The sequence below is a fragment of the Rhineura floridana genome, chromosome 15, assembly GCF_030035675.1.
Source record: "Rhineura floridana isolate rRhiFlo1 chromosome 15, rRhiFlo1.hap2, whole genome shotgun sequence".
NCBI lineage: Eukaryota > Metazoa > Chordata > Lepidosauria > Squamata > Rhineuridae > Rhineura > Rhineura floridana.
Window position 1 is genome coordinate 31,732,509 of NC_084494.1, and position 20,830 is coordinate 31,753,338.

General features: G+C 49.0%; 1 protein-coding gene across 2 annotated transcripts in view; it reads left to right on the forward strand.

Annotated features, from left to right (window-relative positions):
• Positions 1–13,633, forward strand: part of MEGF8 (multiple EGF like domains 8) — a 51,373-nt gene extending 37,740 nt beyond the window's left edge. For both annotated transcript variants that reach the window (XM_061597965.1, XM_061597964.1), the window contains exons 32-43: positions 971–1,115; positions 2,217–2,451; positions 3,552–3,681; positions 4,230–4,440; positions 5,411–5,625; positions 5,973–6,180; positions 6,702–6,864; positions 8,089–8,281; positions 8,565–8,735; positions 9,419–9,549; positions 10,891–11,023; positions 11,853–13,633. In XM_061597965.1, the coding sequence (XP_061453949.1) occupies positions 971–1,115; positions 2,217–2,451; positions 3,552–3,681; positions 4,230–4,440; positions 5,411–5,625; positions 5,973–6,180; positions 6,702–6,864; positions 8,089–8,281; positions 8,565–8,735; positions 9,419–9,549; positions 10,891–11,023; positions 11,853–13,052 (3,135 nt within the window). In that variant the 3' untranslated portion in view covers positions 13,053–13,633. The remainder of the gene's footprint in view (positions 1–970; positions 1,116–2,216; positions 2,452–3,551; positions 3,682–4,229; positions 4,441–5,410; positions 5,626–5,972; positions 6,181–6,701; positions 6,865–8,088; positions 8,282–8,564; positions 8,736–9,418; positions 9,550–10,890; positions 11,024–11,852) is intronic.
• The last annotated feature ends 7,197 nt before the right edge of the window (positions 13,634–20,830 follow it).

Genomic DNA, 20,830 nt, shown 5'->3' on the forward strand with positions numbered 1-20,830 from the left:
GCAAGATGGCAATGGCGGCGGCAGCCTTGGCACACAACTGGCTGGCTTATGTGTGCTGAAGGTTATGTGGTGGTGGCGGCAGCAGCAGCCCGGGCAAGTGCAGCAGGACAGAGGCCAGTGTGTGGCCTATGCAGTAGCAGAGTTTCTCCAGTGGAGGCAGCAGTGTGGGGAAGTGGTAGTAGCAGCCTGGACAGGTGAGCGGGAGTCCAGTGTGCAGCCTAGGTGTACTGCGTGGCGGCAGTATTTGCCCAGGGGAGCAGTGGTGGTGGAACAGGCGAGGCAGGCAGGTTGGCAAGGGGAGTGGGGTTCCCTGGGGGGTGGCGGGAGGTAAGTCGTGGGACAGATCCCCTCTAGTATATGTATATGAATGTGCTTGGACTTGTATTGTAAGTGGCAGGAGAGGAGAGACCACAGGTTATATGGACCAGTTCAGTTCAAGGCATTGTGTTGCTTGAGGTATAAAATCCAATTGGCGCTGCTCCTTCACACTACTTAACATGCAGCACAATTGAACAATAGGTTCAGTTATTGAACTCTTCCTTGCATAAACCACAAGTTGTGGTGGTGGGGACTTCAAAGGAATGAATGAGATATAAAAATGTGAAAGGACTGTACTGTTATTCCTGTGGTGCTCACATTTCATCTAGTATCAACAGACCACTTCCTAGGTGCTAGCCTCACGGAGGACTAGCTAACCTGCTGCCCTCCTGATGTTGCTGAACTATAACCCCATCAGCCTCAGCCAGCATGGCCAGTGGCCAGGAATAATGGGACTTGTGTTTCAGCAACATCTGGAGAGCTACAGGTTAGCCGCCCCTGTCTTAGGGGTGAGTAGAGCATCCAGCTGGAAGAGTTGGCTTGAAAAGGATCCCCATGGAGTATGAGGGTCATCTAGGGGATAAGTATGATATGCTGACATTGAATAGTTCTTTCCTCTCTCTCCTCAATCCCTTTCTCTCACCCTCACCAGCCACTGGCTCACTTCTTCCACGTAGCAGCTGTCCTGAAGGACACTATGGTGGTGATTGGGGGGCGCACGGAGCATGAGAATTTCACCAACCACCTCTTCTTCTACCAGCTAAACTGCAACACCTGGATCCTACCCAACAGCACAGGTAAGAGCTGGGATGGATCCGTGTAGGATTGGGATATGGAATTTAGCATTCCAGGCACACCAGCTTATGGTTTAAAAAAGCAAGTGGTTCAGGGACCTGAGCACCGTCGCAAACGTAACTGTGGTTTGACGTTAACCACGGTTAGTGGAAACACCATTGTAGACGTAAAACTGGCCATACTTAGCTCTGAACTTGAAAGGGAGGGAGAATACCCATGTGAGTGGGGGGAAGAGTGTGCGAGCCTGCAAGGTGCTCTCAATTGTCTAACCAGGATTAGAAGATTGGTCAATGTTACATCTGCTTGGGCCCCTGTACAACTGCCTCAGTTGTAGATATATTCATTTATCTAGAGCAGAGTTGGGAAGCCCTTGGTCCTCCAGATGGTATCTGATTCCAGCTCCCATCATTCCTAAATGATATTAAATAAATAAATGAAAATCCCTCATCATTGGCCATGCTGGCTAGGCTGATTGAAGTTGGAGTCCAACAACATTTGGAGGACCACAAGGTCTCCACCCCAATCTAGATAAGGGCAAACATCTCATCTCCTGGCTTTTGCTTTGCAAATAGCTCCCTGTGAATCAGGACATACTTTTCTGAAATAATTTATTTTATTTTATTTAGACCATTTATATACTGCTTATATTTAAATAAAACTCTAAGCGGTGTACAAGTCAAAACATCTTAAAACAGCAACTACAAAAAACAATAAAATACAATTAACTGAACAAAACATCCTCTTCAGTATCAACGTAATATAAACATTGCATATAAAATCAAGTACAAGAAAAAAAATCATAATATACATAATAAACTAAACAGAATATTCCCTAAGTTTCAAAGAAAAAAGTTAAAACAAGCTTATTTTTAAACACAATAGATTAAACAAATCAGCTCATTTCTTAATCACAGTATAATAAAAAGCAAAACAAAACAGTTGGCCTCCTTTATAACAGAATTTTGTCTAATAATTCTAATACCTTCCATTCTTTATTCTGACTGGGATGGGACAATCATGTGCCTATGGCCACTGGCCTTTTCAACTCGCTCTTTGTCCTCTTCGTTGCTGTTCACCTGCATATTTCCTTTCCTGCTCTGCAGCAGAAGCTGTGGTGGGCGAGCCCATAATGGAGTCCATTGCCCACGCTGTGGCTGCCGTTGGAGACCGCATCTTCCTCTCAGGGGGCTTCAACGGGGTGGCGCTGGGACGCATGGTGGCTCTCTCTGTGCCCTCCGACCCTTGCCTCATATTTCCCAGCCTGGAAGCCTGCCACAGATCTAACGCCAGCTGCACCTGGTGCCATGCCAGCTGCCTCTCTGCTGATGCTGCTGATAGGTGAGGACAAATGGAGGCAGGGCAATGAACAAAGAGGAGGGTGGCCGGATGGTGTTTGGGAAGGAGCAGGACAGTGTGGTCATCAGTTGGGGTGGGACTAGGCCATCAGGAGAGGGAAGAATGGGGAGCTCATTGGTGGTAGGAGAAATGGGAGTGGTTATGGGGGATAAGAAAACGGGGACGTTGCCAAAACACCACCTGGTGTCTTCAGGTTATTGCAACCATTCTGGAGAGTGCACAATGGTTAGCAAATGGATTTTACTTCTGAACGTTCCTGCTCCACAGAACAGCATACATTCTATGAGAAAGACACCCTTAATCGTCTGGCCAGTTCTACCAAATAATTACATTGTGCTCAAAGTCCCAGAATTTTTTCATAAAGTCTGGATTAGCGTTCTCCTTCTTGTCTTTCTCTTGCTAATTCCTTTTCTCTGACATTGCTAAATTTACTCATTAATCAGATTGAACCTTCACACTGTTTTACATCTGATTATCTTTTGGTACTTTCAACAAAAAGATGCCTAGATAATTTATCGGACATACCGTATCGCCTGTTTGTAACCCTTTCATTATGCTGCAGCAGACCAGGTTCTTTGAAGAATCTTTAACTCTTAGTGGTCCTCTTTGGTCTCCAATTTTCTCCTAACATTTCCATATTGGCCACTTTCATAACTCTGAGTATGTAATTGTTTCTTCTTTTCCCATATTATGTTACTTTCCCCCCACTCCTTTTCCCATTTGTTTATAGCAGGGATGGGGAACTCGGTGACCCTCCTGATGTTGTTGGCCTTCAGCTCCCATCAGCCCCAGCCAGCACAGCCAATGGTCAGGGATGATGGGAGTTGTAGTCCCACACAGGCTACCAATTAGTCACCCCTGGTTTACAAGAAGTTTGATGTGTCTTCCTTGACTGTGTGTGTCATCATGATTAGCCTCTCATTTAGAGGATTTCACTCCCATTTTTGAAATCTTGGCTAGGGGGTTGGGTACACAGCATTGAGAGGTATGAGTAAATAGGGTTGGCCCTATAGGTAGGGAGGAGAGGTTGGAAGAGATTTTTTCCCACTGAAGTTCATGGTTTCTTTTTTTCCTTCCTGCAGACAGGGCTGTTCTGGAGGGACTCCCTGCTTCCCCACCCCAAGGTCTGCAGATGAGTGCCGTCGGCTCAGGACCTGTAGCGAGTGCCTTGCGCAGCATCCCCGTGCCATGGCCCACAGTCTGGGTATTCCAGTGAGTAGCAGCCCTACTCGCATCTTCGGAGACAGCCCACTAGCTGTGGAGCACCTCTGGTCCCTTTCGCATGGGAGGGAGGGGCTCCCAAACTTTACACTTCTGTGTTCACTTCCGAGGGAGTAGTGTAGGGAGGTGGCCTTGGGATCACACAGCAGCAGCAGCAGCAGCAGCACATGATCCCAGCCTCTCCATATCCGGCTCCTCCCAGAAATGGGTGCAGGGGAGCGATAGGCAAGTGTGCAATGTGAAGAGTGGCCTGATATTCCAGCATGTCACATGGGGTGAGTTCTGAGAACAGGGATGGGGAAATGACAGATTCAGAGGCTATCTGATTGCAACCTCTGACTCTACCTGGAGATCGATCTTAAGGCAACTCATACTGAGCCCCAGGAAGGTGTTACAGTCCAAAGATATGAGATGCCTTCAAGAAGCCAAACCATGTTGGGGAAAGGGGTTGGGGGAGAAAATGCCTAGGGGCCAGGCTTTGGATGTAAGCAACCAAGCCCCAATAAGAGAGGGTTTGACCGTTGTTTTCTGATCCCCAGGCCTTACCACAGTGTAAATGGTGCACCAACTGCCCCGAAGGCGCCTGCATCGGCAGCACCGGCAGCTGCACCTCGGAGAATGACTGCCGCATTAACCAGCGTGAGATCTTCGTGGCCAGCAACTGTTCGGAGATCTCGTGTGAGGCCTCGGACTGTGCCAAATGCACGGCTTCAGGGAAATGCATGTGGACGCGGCAGTTCAAGCGCACTGGTGAGGGGCTAGATGTGATTTGGAGGTGGGAAGATAACTAGCGGTGGGCCTTGGGGAGGAGAGGGAGATAGGGAGAATCTTGCAGGGAAGAGTCTGCGTAGAGCAGGAGTGGGTGGTGAACTATCTGACCCTCAGGACTCTCAGGCCACACCCCTCTGTTCAGGGCACACCCCCTCACTGGTCTTGCTTCACACCCCAAATGTTTTTGCCTGGCTGGCATGTGCCCTTGGACTCCCCTGTTGCCTTTTGTTTCTCTATATGGAGGAGAGAGAGGGGTGAGCATGTGCAGCAATGAACCTACTGTGCAAAGGTAACATTTACATTCATTGCTCCACCTGCTTTTGCCTCTGGCCCCACCACTGGCATGTGGCCCCACCACTGGCATGTGGCCCCTGGACGGTTGCCCAGAAGGGAATGTGGCCCTTAAGGTGAAAAAGAGGATAGTATGGTGGAGAATTCTTGGAGGATGGAGAGGCAAATGGGAGTCTTTGGGGGCACAGGGGTGGTATGCCACACCGGGTAGATGTTGGCTGACGACGACCTCTATGGAATGAATGATGAAGGCATATGTTGGGGAAGGGCTGATGGAGAGAGAACAGGGCTTGTTGGCGTTTTTCATGGCTGCAAGGATAGGCTCTGATTGGGCTAGTCCAAGATCTTTTGGTGCCTGCAAAGAGAAAACCCAAACAGCCCTTCATGATGGTCAACAACATGTTGCGCACTTCTTCGGTATTCTCTTGCCTAAGCTGTGTGAAGCTTCTCTTTGTTATTTCAGTGGGGCCTTTGTATGTATCCCATGAGGCAGGTCTCTCTACCCTTGAACTCTGCTGCCCATAAACGGGCCTCGGTAACCTACCAAGAAGCGGCCAACATGCCTCCTGGTAGGGCCGCCTCTGAGAAAAAAGAGGAGGAATCTTGGCCACGAAGGCTACCAATATTCACTTTTCTATCTCCCCCACCCCCGGCCCAGGGGAGACACGTCGCATCCTCAGTGTGCAGCCCACGTACGACTGGACGTGCTTCAGCCACTCGCTCCTTAACGTCTCCCCAATGCCGGTGGAATCTTCGCCTCCGCTGGCCTGTCCCACGCCCTGCCACAACCACAGCACCTGTGGGGAGTGCCTGAGCTCCAAGGGGGCCGATGGGGGCTGGCAGCAGTGTGTCTGGAGCATCAGCTTACAGCAGGTAATCCCAGGGGTGGGGGCAGAAGGGAAGGTGAGAGCGGGTAATGATGGAAGGGGCTACCTCTTTGAAGGGTCTTCTTCCTTCTGCTGGGGATGCTCCCATATAGCCTGGGGAGATTCCTGGGAATCTAAGCTTTTTCTCTGAAGAAGAAAAATTGGAATCAGATTGTGGAAATTCAGCTAAAGTTAATTTCAGCTAAATTCAGTTATGAGTGTGGAAATTCAGCTAACGATGTCTGAGCAGTGCACATTGACATTGCAGAATCTGGATTTGCATCCGTGAAGAGTCCAGCGGTGTCAGCCAGCGAGATCTGATGTGCTCCCTTTTCTGTCTCTGTCATTCTGCAGTGTATGAGCCCCACGTACCTGCCCATGTGTTGTGCAGCTGGGATGTGTGGCCGAGTGCTGAGCGGGACCGAGAGCTGCACCCCATCTTGCTCACGCTTCCAGCAGTGTGCCCTCTGCATCCAACAGCCCCGCTGCGGCTGGTGCGGCCTCCGGGGCGAGAACGGCAAAGGGCGCTGCATGGAAGGTGGGCGGAGTGGACCTCGCCACGGTGAGTACCAAGCAGAACCCAAGTCGGGGAGTCCTGTGGCACTTTCTCAGGAAATGGGGTGGCAAGCAGCATGGAACGGGATGTGGCATGTGGCATGTAACCAGAGAGACCAGCAGATTCTTGCTGCAAACAGGAGGTCTCTGACTATAATTCTATTAGAATATTTTTAGAAGCGTAGTAATGCACAGCCCCAGGCCAAACTGTCGATCGGAAGTGCCTTTATCGTCTGGCGGGGCAGTCCTTTGCCCAGAGCTAGGCGGTTACTCCTGGAGAACGTGATCCAGAGGGGATGGCTCCTTCTCAAGCACACTGGTGGTGCTGTGCATTTTTGTCCTCTGTGGCAGCCTTCCGTAACCTGCTGCCCTCCAGATAACCTTCGTCATCCCCAGGCAGCAGAGCTGCACCAGCCATGGCTGATGGGAGATGTCATCCAAAACAGCTAGAGGGCCCTAGGTTGGGAGACAGCTGCTCTGAGTATCCCTAGCGGCTCAGGGCTTCCTGTCCTTCTCGTTCCCCTCCAGGTTTGATAGAGTCATGTGGCCTGAAAGCAGACTGGGCCTTCATGTCATGCCCTCCTGAGAACGAGTGCCTGAATGGGCACCATGACTGCAATGAGACCCAGAACTGTAACGATTTGCCCCATGGCTACAAGTGCACGTGCAAGAATGGCTACACACTGGACAAGTGAGTGCCATGGGGAGGGGGAAGGAGATACAATTGTCAACTTCAGATCTGTGCTACCTGTGGCTGCTTTCTCAGTCTTGACTTCACTAAGAACTGCTCTGTCTCGAATGTCTGTACCGCGGAATGCCTTCTGTCCAGTCTGCACCTTGTGTCTTTAGATATTGCACATTAACCTGCAATCTCTCCGTTGATAGAGGGAGGTATTTGGTGCAGGTGAATCCTCCCACATCAGTGGTTTGTTTATTTATTTTCAGAAGTGTTGCCCACTGGTCTCCCATATCTCTTCTACCCGTTCCCCTCATTTTCCTCAAATCTTGTTTGCCCTGCGGGCCCACTGAACAGTTTTCCCCAATGATTGCTGGTCCTGGATTACAGTGCACCTCCCTTCAGTGGCCCTCTCTCTTCCACGGTGTTTACTGTTAACTGTTGGACACTTGAGCAGATCAATTTCCTCTTTTCCTCACCCTTCTTTTTTCATTCCCCCACTTTTTTCTTTTTGATTTCCACTTCTCAGCTGCTCTCAACCATAGACTTAATTGATTGCGTAGTTTATTTGTGCATTTGCCTGTCACAAAAAACCATTGCTGATGGCTGACCATGAATGTAGAGATTGTTCTCGCTTTGCTCTTCTCCTAGCATAAGCAACAAACCACGATCCCTGGCTTGGCCTCATGTCTGAACTGAGGATCAGGGTTTGTTTTGCTCAAGCGAACCACAATGCGAAGCTAAGGTTTGTTTCTCCAAGCATTCTCTAAACTCACAAGGTTCTTGTCAGGCAGATTTTGTGGGTTTTTAACAGTTCTTTTAATTTGCCAGCGCCTTCTGTGAACCTAGAGAGTCCCCCCAAGTAGCGTCTCTCTTTTCCTTCCAAATGGATAAGACAGTTGGCCACTCAAGCTTGCCTTTAGAGGGATCGACTGCTAAGCTATCCTTATTGTCAGGTGACAAGCATTTGGAAACGGGGGGAAACATTTGCTTCACACTGGTGTGAGGTCACAGACATTGGGTGGATTCCACACTAGTCCTACTCAGAGTAGGCCCATTGAAGTTAATGGACATGGCTAACTTAGGTTCATTCATTTCAGTGGGTCTCCTCTGAGTAGGAATTAGCTGAATGCACCCCACGTGTACAACTTGTGCTGGCGAGCCGCCTTTTGGGAACCAGAGCAGTTCTCTTCATTCTGCCGCCTGCCTCTCTTGACGGTGGCCTTTTCTTCCTTGCAGCGTGACAGGGCTGTGCAAGCCAGTGTGTGAGCAGGGCTGCATCAACGGGACCTGCGTGGAGCCCAACGCCTGCCAATGCCACTTTGGCTACGTGGGGCTGAACTGCTCGGTGGAATGTCAGTGCAACAAGCACAGCAACTGCCAGGGTGTGGAGGCGCAGGACCAATGCTTGCAGTGCTTCAACAACACCATGGTGAGAGCAGGGAGCAGCAGGTAACGGGTGGGCATCTGAGTGGCCCTCGGTAGGCAAGGGCTCACGCGGGTGCCAGCTGGAGGAGAAGATCCGCCTTTGTTAGGCATTGAGGGTCAGTTCATAGATTAAGTGTGTTCTTGCACAGAGTCCCCCTTGCCTCCCTCTAAAGGGCACCTGAAGGAGGAGGCCCCTTCCCTCGGAGGCCAAACATGCCAACGTCCACTTGGTTACTGTCACTTTCCATGTCCCCACCCAACTCTGCCATGTCACCTCTTTCCGTCAGGGGCAACATTGTGAAAAGTGCCAGCCGCTGTTTGTTGGCTCGGCCCTGCATGGGGGCTCCTGTCACCCCTGCCACGCTTTCTGCCGCGGAAACAGCAACGTGTGCATCACGCGGGAAGAGTACGAGCGAGCCCGTCGGGATCCTGCCCGCTTCCCGCTGGAGCCTGCGTTGGTGAGTGGGAGGAATGCAGGGGGTGGGAAGCCAGGGAAGGCATGTTGGTGCAACTGCTAGTGGGCAGTACCTGTCAGATCAAAACAGCAGAGAGGGAATTTGTGTGTCCAGGTTCTTCACATAAGCAAATGGACATGGGAACCTTTATAGTGTGCCATCATGTATATTAGTTATGGGCAGTAGGCTTTGTGGATAATTTTCATGGCTTGAACTGTGTTTTTTTTTTCGGTGTGAATGTGACCGAATAGACAAATAAGCATTTATCACTAGTAATGGTGTACACACGGTGTACAAACTTTACCTTACATGAATGGAATCACAAGTATTGCAAAAAAAGGGCTCTTTGCCTTACTCAGTATATTTTTTCCTCTTTTATTTTGAAATTTGTCTTCTTTGCACCCATGAGGACTAGAAGCTTGCTGCTTTTTTAAAAAAAGGGAATTCTCAAGATTCTAATAAAACACAGGGTATACAGGGACACAGATTACATGAAGCCCACTTCCAGTATAACCAGAAGGCAGCTGCTTTTGAGAGAGAGATCATGGTGTTGCATCACATTTGCTGAGTGATAAGAAGTTACATAATAGGATCGTAAGCCATGTCTACTCACAGGAAAATTGAGAAGCTGGTTGTTGTGGAGTTGTTTTGTTCGATTCCTTGCCTCACCCCTCGCCTCCCTGCAGATCCCAAATTGGGTGGCAGAAGGGCCAGCCGAGGACGCAGCTGTCTGTGTGAACTGTCAGAACAACAGCTTTGGAGAGAAATGCGAGAGCTGCCTGCATGGCTACTTCCTGCTGGAGGGGAAGTGCACCAAGTAAGGCCTTTAGGCAGCAGGAAGAGAAGCCCGAGTTATTTTATTTCAAAAACGTATATACCACTTTTTAGGGCAAAACCTAACTCTGGGCACTTTATATCAAAATCATCATACGCATTTATCAATACAACCAATAAAAACCACAATATAAAACTAAAACCTTGTGACATTAAAGCAGAATGTCGCATATTAAAAAAGCAAGCAAACAAAAAGTTCTTGGGGTCCATTTAAAAGCCAGGTGGGCCATACATCCCTCCTTAGGGAGAGAATTCCACAACCACGGGGCCAGCCTCAAAAACACTTGTTATGACACTTGTCCGGAGGATCCATGGTGCACATGTGGGCAGCCCCTCCGCTGAACCGCTCCACTCCTTATTTGCTCCCTTCTAGCGTTGCTCCTTCTTTTCATAGCTGTCACAAGGTAGAGCCTTAGCCTTGGAGACTGCTGAATTGGGGACGAGGCCTGAAATGATTCTGAACAGGGCAGCAGGACAATAGCTCCCCCACAGGTATTTTGGTGCAGAGGGGAAAGTAAGACAAACCAAAACACATTTATTCCTACATGGCCATCAGTGCCCTTTAAACTCAACCGATGACCTTCCTTCAGGATGGCTCTCTAGCATTGTTGTGCCTATCTTTAAGGAAGGTGACACAGCAGACCCCCGTCATTATAGACCTATTAGCCTTTTAGACGTGACCTCCAAACTCTATTTGCGATATCCACTAAACAAGCTGCTTGAACGGGACAGGAGTCAGTCTATTGTTCATGACAAACAAGGATTTTAGGAAAGGTAGGAACACAATAGACCAGGCTTACGTGTTTTATCATTTAATTTACAAGACCATAAAGGGACCAAATAAGTTTATTTTTGCAGCCTTTGTAGACTTTTCTTCAGCCTTTGATTTAATAGGCAGGAAGTGTCTATGATATAAATTGGCCAAGACAAATATTGACAAAAGATTACTTTATCTTTAAGTGGAGTGTGTTCCTTTGGGGATATTTTTTGGAAGAGGAGGGAACTTTGCAAGAGGAAACTTGTTGTACCTCCTGGGGACTCATCCGTCCCCAAAATTATTTCTTCTGGGGAGGGGGGGCTTTTTTGCCCCATTGGCTTCCCCCAACAATTATTCTGGTTTGCAGGAGATTCTTGTTCTAGTGTCCTCTAGCTTCTTTTGTACAAGTGAGGCTCCCATCATATGCTTCACGTCATATCAAAAGATGGTCCATAGCCCTTGCCCAAGTTTTCTATCCTAGTTGCCACCCTCACAGCCTGAGTTCTGGGACTGGAGCATGATAGAAGCAGAGCAGGCCTCCTCACAGCCCCTTCCCTCCTCCCTCAGGTGCCAGTGCAACGGCCACGCTGACTCTTGCAACGAGCTGGATGGAACTGGCTGTCCCTGCCAGAATAACACGGAGACCGGAGGCTGCCAGAACAGCGCCCAATCCGACAAAAAGGACTGTTACAAGCAACAGGTACGGGTGGGGCTGTGGTTGCAGGAGGCAGGGCTGGAGCTTGCAGAATATGCTGGAAACAGGTAGAATAAATCAAGCAATGTAGGAATAGGATTTAGGATATAAAAGGCAGAGAGTGATCAATAGAAAAAGGCACAACCCATCAGGGAGCCTCCCATGCAAGGCCTATTATGATAAATAGAATAGAAGCCATAGAAGATCATCTGTGCCTTAGAAATAGAACGATTGCTCTCCTAAATGCAGCATCTCCAGGCCATCCAGTGAAACTGATCAGCAGTAAGGTTCAGAGAAAGGAAAAAAAGCAAATAAATATTTATTGGCACAGCACATAATTAACCCATGGAGGTTTTTGCCACAGGTTGTTGTGCTGGCCAGTGACTTTTTTTAATGGATTGAATAAAGCTGTGTAGTTTCTTGATGATGACCAGCCGTGATAGCTACAAGGTCATTCTTTGTTCAGAACTTAAAAGATAGGGATAACAGCATGGTGCCCTTTTTGCCATCCCCTCAGGGCATCTGCCTGGCTAATTTTGGTGGGAAGAAAAATAGGGGACATTTTGTGTTGCGATTCTGTGCAAGCCTAGCACACCAGGTGGTTACAGGACATTTCTGGATCCTGCAGGACACCTTGTGCCATCCGTTGACTAGAAGAAGCAAAATAAATTCAGCAAATTGGTAAAGATTTTGGAATAAGAGGAAACAGTGCAGAGTTTTCTTTGCACCACTTACCCAGAGTGCAGGATTTGGGTAAGCTGAAGAAGGTCCTCTGAAAGCTGGTGTGGCCCCAAACCCTGTTGAACTGACTGCCTTTTCCCTGTCACCCCAACAGTGTGCCAAGTGCCGCGAGTTCTTCCACGGGAATCCGGTGGGTGGGCACCAGTGCTACCGTCTGGTCATCGTGGACCAAGAGAGCTGCTTTGACCCCACCTCACAACTCAACTGCTTCCACGAGCCTAACATCAAGAACCTGCCATTCGGGCGCTCTGTCTTTTTTGGTGTCCAGCCCAAATTCACCAACGTTGACATCCGGATCACCATCGACGTGACCTTTGGCGGCGTGGACGTCTACATTTCCACCTCCTACGAGACATTTATTGTGGATGTCGACCAGGCCACAGGCATCCACTCTGTGCGCATCGTGTCGCCGGGGGACGAAGTGGGTGGGCACAGCAGCATAAACAATGGAAGCCAGTCCTCCCCCCTGGTGCGAGAGGCCCGAACCCATGGCCTCATTACCTACATCACTGTGCGGGAGCAGCAAGCCGTGCTGATTGTGCGGGCTGTCCAAGACAGAGTGGTCATTACCTACCCCCACGAGATCCATGCCCTGAAATCTAGCCGTTTCTATGTCATCCTGCTGGGCATTGGGGGGGCCAGCCCCAACATCACAGAGTCCCAGGGATTGCTCTTTTTCCGCCAAGACCAGGCCCACATTGACCTCTTTGTCTTCTTCTCTGTTTTCTTCTCCTGCTTCTTCCTCTTCCTCTCTGTCTGTGTCCTGCTTTGGAAAGTCAAACAGTTCCTGGATCTGAGGCACGAGCAACGTCGCCACCTGCAGGAAATGACCAAGATGGCCAGCCGGCCCTTTGCTAAAGTGACTATCTACTTTGAGCCAGACACTCTGGGGGCTGCCGCCGAGCTGGTCTTCCTCCCTGCGCGCCCCCATAAGCACCCAGCCCTGACCGCCTCCCAGCCCAGCCGCCTGAAACCCTACCATGAGGTGCCCTACCCTGTTGCCCACTTCCGCCGCTCAGAGCCCTTCCTCTCTCACCTGATGGGTTACTCCTACTCCAGTTTCCGGGTGGGGCCCATTACCCTAGAGCCAACGGACGACAGCATGGCCGGAGTCGCCACTGTCCTCTTCCAGCTGCCCGGAGGGCTGCAGGCCCCCAATCGGGCCTGCCTCGGCTCCGCCCTTGTCACCCTGCGACACAACCTGCAGGACTACTGCAGTAGCAGCAGCCACGGAGTCAGCAGTTCCCGTAAGGGGCTCCTCAGCCACGAGAACCTCACTAGCATGTCCCTCTGAGCTGCCGGGGAACTGTGCCAGGCTTTGCAACGGATGGAACTCATTCCTTCTGCCACCTCCGCACCCAGCGGCCCTTCCTCGCCTCTTGGAGGTGGCTGAGAAGGGGCAGGCAGGAGGCAGCTACTGTACCTCCAGCTGGCTGGCCGGTCAGGTGGACGGAAGGATCGATGCCGTCTCCAGTGATCATGCCATGGAATGCAGACATTGTTGCAACCAGAGAGAGCCACTGTTCTCATGCTTCTCAAACACATAGGCCCCTGTGCTCTGCCCAAGGCTACTGATGGTGCCAGCTCCCTCCCTGTCTTCTTTGCGGAGGTCTTGGAGCTGCACAAGAATGATGGGCAGCACGAGGTGCCCTGTGGGGCAGGCAAAAGAGACAATCGGCCAAGCTCCTCTTCTATGTAAGGTCAGGGACAAGTTGGCCTGAAGGAAACTCCGTGGGTGGAAGTGGGCGTTTGGCATTCTGATTTTTCTCATTGTGATTGCTTTTTTACTTTTCACTTTTCCACCTCCCTCCCTTTGGCCAGACTGCCAACGCCCCACACAAGCCCTTCAAAGGTAATACAGATAGTTCCCTGTCACTGTTGTCTTCCTTAATTAAAAAGCCTGTCTTGAGGCAGTTTGTAAATCCGCAGAATCAAGTGCTTAAATAACTTTCACCAACTGCGTGCTGACTGGGGCTGATGATGGGAGTTGCACCATCAGGAGGGCACAATGTTGGTGAAGGATAGGCCAAAGCTTTTCTTGGGCTGAACCACCTCAGGCTGTTGCGGGGAGGGTTCAGGTATCAATGCTTCCCTATGAAAAATACTCCTTGCACAGGCAAGAGGGAAGGGTTCTTGCCAAATCTTTTCACACATGCAGTCCCCACCACCCCCAGCCTCAAGAGGAAATGCTTTAACCCTCAGTCTGAGGGAAGCAAACTGGTCCCTCCTTTTCGCTCAGCATTTTGAGAGCCGTCTCTGCACTCTCCAAGGCTGTTTCATTGCGTTATTGGCTGAACCGGTAAGCAACCCTTTGCTCTCCCGTGCCAGGCTTCACTTTGCTGCTGGCTGAATCCAGTTCCTTGCTGCTGAATCAATTGTAGAAGGACAGCTATAAGTTTTCCTTTTTATTTAAGATGCTAAATCCAATAAGAGACACTACAGTCCAAACATCCCAGTTCTGAGCAGTCTCTGCTTCCTCGGTCAGCTTGGCCCCAGTACGGCAGCACTTGCCAGCCCGGCCTCATCTTTGCGGCAGGACTTCCCCAGGAAGAAGCGACGAGTGGCTCAGTCCATTCCAGGCATCTGAGCACCGGAGCATTCCCCCTGCGCGCTAAGGAGCAGCCAACCAGCAGAGGGCTCCAGAGGGCATTCAGCACAGAAAGAGGCTAGCACGGGCTCTTCAGCTCTCGTGCCATCTGGCAGAGAGCGCAGGGGCAGCAGCAGCAGAACGCCACCCAATCGCAGCACACACAGCCCTGGGAAAGAGGAGGGGAAGACTGTCAATCAGGGCAAATTTCAGGGTGCAAAATCTTAACATTCATTCATGCTGCTCGGCTGGTACTTATTTCTGCCTCCATGTCCCTCCCTGCTGTCCCAGGTTAAACACTGAAAACAGCCTATGTATCTTGCCAGCTTTAAACCCAGTCTAACAGTCGTTCCGTTTTTAGTTCTGTAGCTGGGGCGTCCGATCCAGCCCCTTAGACAGCTACTTGAAAAGTGTGGACTAAAACCTGGAGCAGATCCCACTGCCTCACTGACATGGAGCCCCCAGCCGGCACTGTTCTGCAGAGTAGGTTTTAGTGGTCTTTACAGAGAACTAAACCAGTTCCTGAGATTAGGGGACAGCGTTGACACGTACTGAGGACATGCCTTCAAGGAGTTCTGACGATGCCCTACTGACCTACATCCCAGTATGCATCTTCCCCGAGGCCTCTCCTCTGGTAAAGCTGTATTTCAACCTGCGATCCCTTCACCTTCTCCAGACTGGGCGTCTGTATATGAGGCTGACATTGGGGAACAAATGCATTTCATCTCTGGGAAGTTGCAAGCGTACATCTGATCAGGGCTAGGGTTCATCGACTGACTCTGTAAGAGGATAGACGGCAACCTACTTCTAGCCACAAAGTGGGGAGCAACGTCAGCTGTTGTAGTAGAGCAGAGCTCCAACGTCTATCCTGTTAATCGCTGAAGAGCTATGTGTGTTTTCCTCTCCCTTGCCTGAGCCTTACCGCTTCACTCTGGGTATAACCGCGCGCACACCAGTTGGGGAGATCAGTTCAGCTATTTTGTATCTCCTGGCAATCATCTCCTGGGTTGTTCACAGAAGTCCCCTTGGGGACCGGTACCTTGATGCGCAGCTGTTCTCGCAGGCCTGTCCGCATGGCCACAAGAGCCCCGGGCAGGAATGGGACACAGCAGCACTCGCCGTAGTCTAAGGCCACCTTGCAAGCAAGGCAGGGAAGGCAGACGCTGCAGGCACCTGGTGGAGGGGGCAGAGAGCAGGGCTTCAGTTTCACACAGAGCTTGCCAGGCTGAGCTCTGGAGCCTTCTTTTGCAATAAGAACACTCGGGACTGGAACAGCAAGGGCTAATACAGGAGAGTGCCTTAGATCCGATTACCCGTAAAAAAGTGAATGGGCATCAAAGGACAGAGCCTCCCTGGGGGAAAGAACTTCGAGGTAGGCTTAACCCTAAGTGGGTGCCAGACAGAGCCGCAGGGTGGCCTTGCTGCAAAATGGGAAAGTGGCAGGTAGTTCCCAGGACACTCTCCTCCCACCCCCACCCACCATGGTCAGTCCCCAACAAAACTCACAGATGGACTTGTCAGCGCAGCAGTCTGTGAGGTCCGTTTTCCAATCCCTGTATGGAAACTGGCAGCATCTGCTGAGGGCCGCAGGCTGAGTGACCACAGGGCAGGGCTGGAAAGCCATGAAGAAAGACTGCACAGGGAAGAGGAAAGCACTCTGAGGACCAAAAGCAGGAGATGTCCAAGCTTCCAGTTCTTAAATGGCTAGCAGCTCCCAGGGCCGGGGATCCAGCAAGCGGCTGCTTTCCGAGTCGGATAGCTCAACGGGCAGGGGAGGGCGTCCCTCAATTTGCTGAGACGCGCGTCTTGTGTTGGACAGCTTGGAGGCATTTGCAGGTGCTTGCAGCAGGAACACAACATGCCTCCGGTGATGGGAGGCAGTGGGTGTGCGTCTTGGCACAAGAACAAGGTTGTTGCAAGGAACCCAGAGGCTCTTCTCCACATTGCTGCTACTGTTCTGTTTTTTCTGTATCTGGATGACAGGTAAAGGGACAGGATTAACAAAGGAGAAGGGAGGCAAAGGGCTGAGTGAGAAGCACTGCCAGAGGAGGAAGCTGTAAAGCCACTGACTCGGGAACACCCTCAGCTGAATCCAATCTATGGAGACTTTCAGTGGCCAAGTTCGTAAAAAAGAGGGGCATGCCAAAGTGTGCAATGCCTTTAAAGCTCCCCCACCCCAAAATATACAGTGGCAAGCTGTACTATTTAGCGGTGATGAGAAAAAGGCACGCTTTCTCAGAGGCACTGTTCCTATCTGCAACGTGCCAGGCTTGTAGGTGACATGAATGTATTCAAGAGGGTAAAATCCCAAGCAGACTGTCCAGGATCTTTCTAAAGATCTAAAATGGGTTTTTACCATTCTGGGCTCCTTTGGGGATGAAGGGCGGGATATAAATTTAATGAAAAATAAAATGAAATAGAAATAAAAGGAGTGGCTGGGAAACAGTGTCAAATGTCATTCAGGATAGGTGCAGAGATGTACACGTGGGGCAGGCTGAATCGTGACTATGTATCTGCTGATGGGGTTCAAGATTGGCTGCAACGTAGACACTAATCATGCATTTGCCTTTCAATGTGTGGAAAAAGCGCTTCTTAAAAAAGAAAGTGGCCCATGCATCAGAAAAACCATAATCTGAAGGAGCAAAGAGCTTTGCACAGGTGCACTGAATTGCAAAAGGGGTGCACATGTATTTTGAAGAAGCAATATTGTAGAAAACTGGTGGGGATGTGGTGGCCCGTGGGCTTCATCTGGCCCACTAGATGATTTCCCAAGACCCCTAACAATTTGGAAGTGGCACACACATCTGCTCTACAGTTGCATGAAGGTGTGCACTGTTACACACGGTGGTTTTTTTCAGGGATTCAAGGATCAGCATTGATTTCTGGGAAGGCGGTGATAGCAGCAGCAGCATAACCGTGTTGGTTCTGCTGCCTGTGCATTATTGAGTGCTTCTGCTTGGTAATGTTCATCTGAGCTCTTCCAGAGCACTTGGCGATTTCTGTCGGCGCTTGTAAGGGCACTTCATGAGCTCAGAGTAGACTGGAGCTGGACGTGACACACTCCAAAAGCCTTCTTCACCAATGGGATCAAGGCAGCGCAGCCCATCCCCCTGTGTAGTTGGCAGCTGACACCTTGCTCTAGTAGCGGAACTTGGCGAGCATCCCGTGCGCAAATCAATTGCTTCTTCAAGAAAGACAGAAATCGATAAGTTAATTATTAATGTATTTGTCACATGTCAGTTTTTTCAATAAAATATAAATTATTTGGGAGCATCCTCTTTATGGGAGTGGGGTGTCTATCTCAACTCAATACAGAGGCATGTCACTGAAATTCTTTCAATTAATCATTTGTGTGCTTTTTAAAAGGTTAAATTATTGAGGGGGTGTAGCTCAGGGGTAGAGCACATGCTTTGCATGCACAAGGTCATCTAGGTAAGGCCTGTCTGAGACTCCAGAGAGCCGCTGCCAGTCAGTGTAGTGACAGTACTGAGCAAGAGGGACCAGTGGCCTGACTGGGTATAAGGCAACGTCCTCTGCCCATGGCACACTTTGGCCACCATCCGCTTTGATATGCAGCCTCTGGAGGGTTTGCCATGAGACTCTGGTGCTCAGATTGCAAAAGGTTTCCCATCGTGCTGTAGAAGGAGCTTGCCCAACAAAGAGGGCAGTGATGTGCAGGGACATTGCCTGTTGGACAACAGAAGCCATCCACTGTGGCAGGTTTCACTGGACATAGAATGTCTCCTCCAATTCGGAGCTGCTGGTGGGCACCAACTCTGGAATCTCACACTGAGGGAAGAGCAACGATGTCACTTTGCCAGATCAGTCTTGCTGTCCAGTGGACTTCTTGCCATTCATTTTGGTTACTGACCCTCTCTGGGTAGTCATTTGTAACCGTGGCCAATGCCATCATTTCAGGTGGTGGTGGCTCACTTTTTTTTCTTTTTAGAGAAAATGAGTCCAATCAGCCATGGATTCACTAACCAAGTCACTTTCATCCTCAGTTCCCCACACGTAAAGGTGAATAGTATCATGACCTACCTATCGGGGGTGTTAATGAGGGCAAACTTGAAAAAGACTGAGCAGCTTCTGTTTTGTGAAGAGAGGGTGGCTTCATTTTCTTTCATGCTGAGAGTTGGAAGGAAAACAGACCACATCTCGAGTTTAGGTGTGGCGAACTGTATGGGGTTCTTTATAAAGTAGATCACATCAAGGTATGTGTGTTTTCTAGTTTTTGGAAACATGCTGATCATGCCAAGTGATATGTGCCTTTTTAAAAAAAACAGTTTGCATTTTATTTGTTTATTTACAGGAGTTTATTTATGGAGCAGAGCAGCAGACCACAGGGATGGAGGAATGGGAAGGGCTTGAGGATAGGTAGAAGACAAGTGGAAGATATGCTGGTTGGGTGGAGCTGTTGCAACCACTGAGCACCCAAAAAGGAGGCATTGGGAGTCGCAGTGAAAGCTGTCTTAGATGTCAGAACAATTGCCATAGATGTAAGGAATGCAAATTCAGTTGGGGAAAATGATTTGGAAAGGGGCTGAAAACATACTTGGCAAGTATAATGCTGCCATTTTAAGAAAATATATATGGTGTAGTGCATCCCAACTTTTGTTGTCCTAGCTCAAAAAGGGTAACTAGAGCTAAAGAAGTAAACTAGAGCTAAAGAAGTAAACTAGAGCTAAAAAAAAGTTATCAGGAGCTGGAGCGTCTTCCTTATGAAGAAAGGCATAAGAAGCTGAAACTTTTCAGCACAGAGAAAAGACAATGGAAGTGAAACAAAGAGTTTTACAGAGATCTAAAAGTGGTAGGATAGAGCTGCCATTAATTTCTATCTCTGCCTTTATGGTTTATCAAATACGCTTTGCAAATTTTTGTAAAAATGTGCAGTACTTATTCATCCAAAGACTACAGTGGAAGAAAGGCAAATGAACACTTACACTGTGGCAGAAAGGTCCTTCTGAATGTTCTGCATAATGAAATTTCACTGTAACAAGATGTGATGGCCATAAATGTATGTTTTTATAAAATGAATTAGAGCAATTTAATGGAGAGTAGGTTAATGGCTAATAGTTATGACTGATTTGTCCCCAGACAGATCTAATTAATCTTTCCATCTTTATACCTGTAGTTCAAAAAAGGACACTTTGACCCTCTCCAACTGAATATAGGTTAGCACTGTGAAGGAAGGAGACCTGATGAAGTTAACTCTTCTCCCATATGATCTAACCTTGTGTCTAGTGTAGATGCAGCCAATCAGAACTAATTTTCACATCATGCAAAATAATTGGGAGGAATTGCAGACTGTGCCACTTGTTTGTAAGGGGGAGGTCCTGTTTTTGAATGCTCCTCCATTTATAAAGCTTGCTCCATGCAATAGTACTACACATATGAGAAAATACTAATACTAAATCTTTTCCCTCCTGATCTCCTAGGTTTCTACATTCTGGCTTAAAAAAATTAGTGGAGCATTAATGTATCATGGTTCAGCCCAAGAACTCTGCCATCTCACTCACCCTTCCACCTCATTCTGCATCATGGATAGATCAGCTCTCAGGTGGTGGCAGAAGTGATGCTGTGACAAGCTCTAAACAGAGAGCACAGCTTAAAAAGAGCCATGAAAAGTTGACACCCAGATTAGTACCAGTTTAATTAAGTAATAACTTTTAGAAGCAGGAGGTTGTGTTTAAATGAAAAAGGGCAAAGGCAGGACACCTAGGTGAAATGGCTTGCTGACAATAACCACATCTGAATGGTAATCATGGTCACTGGAGCTCCCTCGGTATTACAGTCCTGATCTTCCCATGCAAATGTGTCCTCTGTCTTGGGTACTTTTAGCCAGGGGCACAAGCAGTGCCCAGTGAGGAGAGGAAGCTTTTCCCACCACTTCTACTCCCCTTCAGTGTGTGAAGCCAGCCCCCTCTGATGCTCCCATTTTGCTGCCATCCATTATGAAGTCAGGGGGCTTCCAAATTACTGATTTACTGAGCATTCACTCCAGTTTGTTTGCAGGAGGTTAGACGATGTTGTGCCAGAGCAAGCATCCCACACGTTCCATTGCATGTTTCTGTCACTTTATTGGAAAAAAATCCAATCTTTTAGGGAAGTGAGTTTATTGCACAAGGCCTCCCAGTCCACTATAACTGCACAACCTGAATTTGGTGGTAGGTGATCTAATCCTATGCGAATAAAGCGACAGTCTGGAAGCAGAAAGGCCACACCATCACTGGAAGGAGGGCCCTCGGATGGTGCCTCTGTGTCTGTTAGTTGAGTTGCACAAACTGCTAACATATATATCTAATTAACTCTTAATTAGTTTAAGCCATTGAACAATAACAGGTGTTTTACACAAAGCAGAATATATTGTCTATTTGTCACATATGATGAAAGCACGTGCACATAGCAAGGAACCACTGCCATCTGTTGCTTTTGGCCAAATGAAACTATGCTCCTTACATGCAGGGTTCATGCAGGAAAATGGG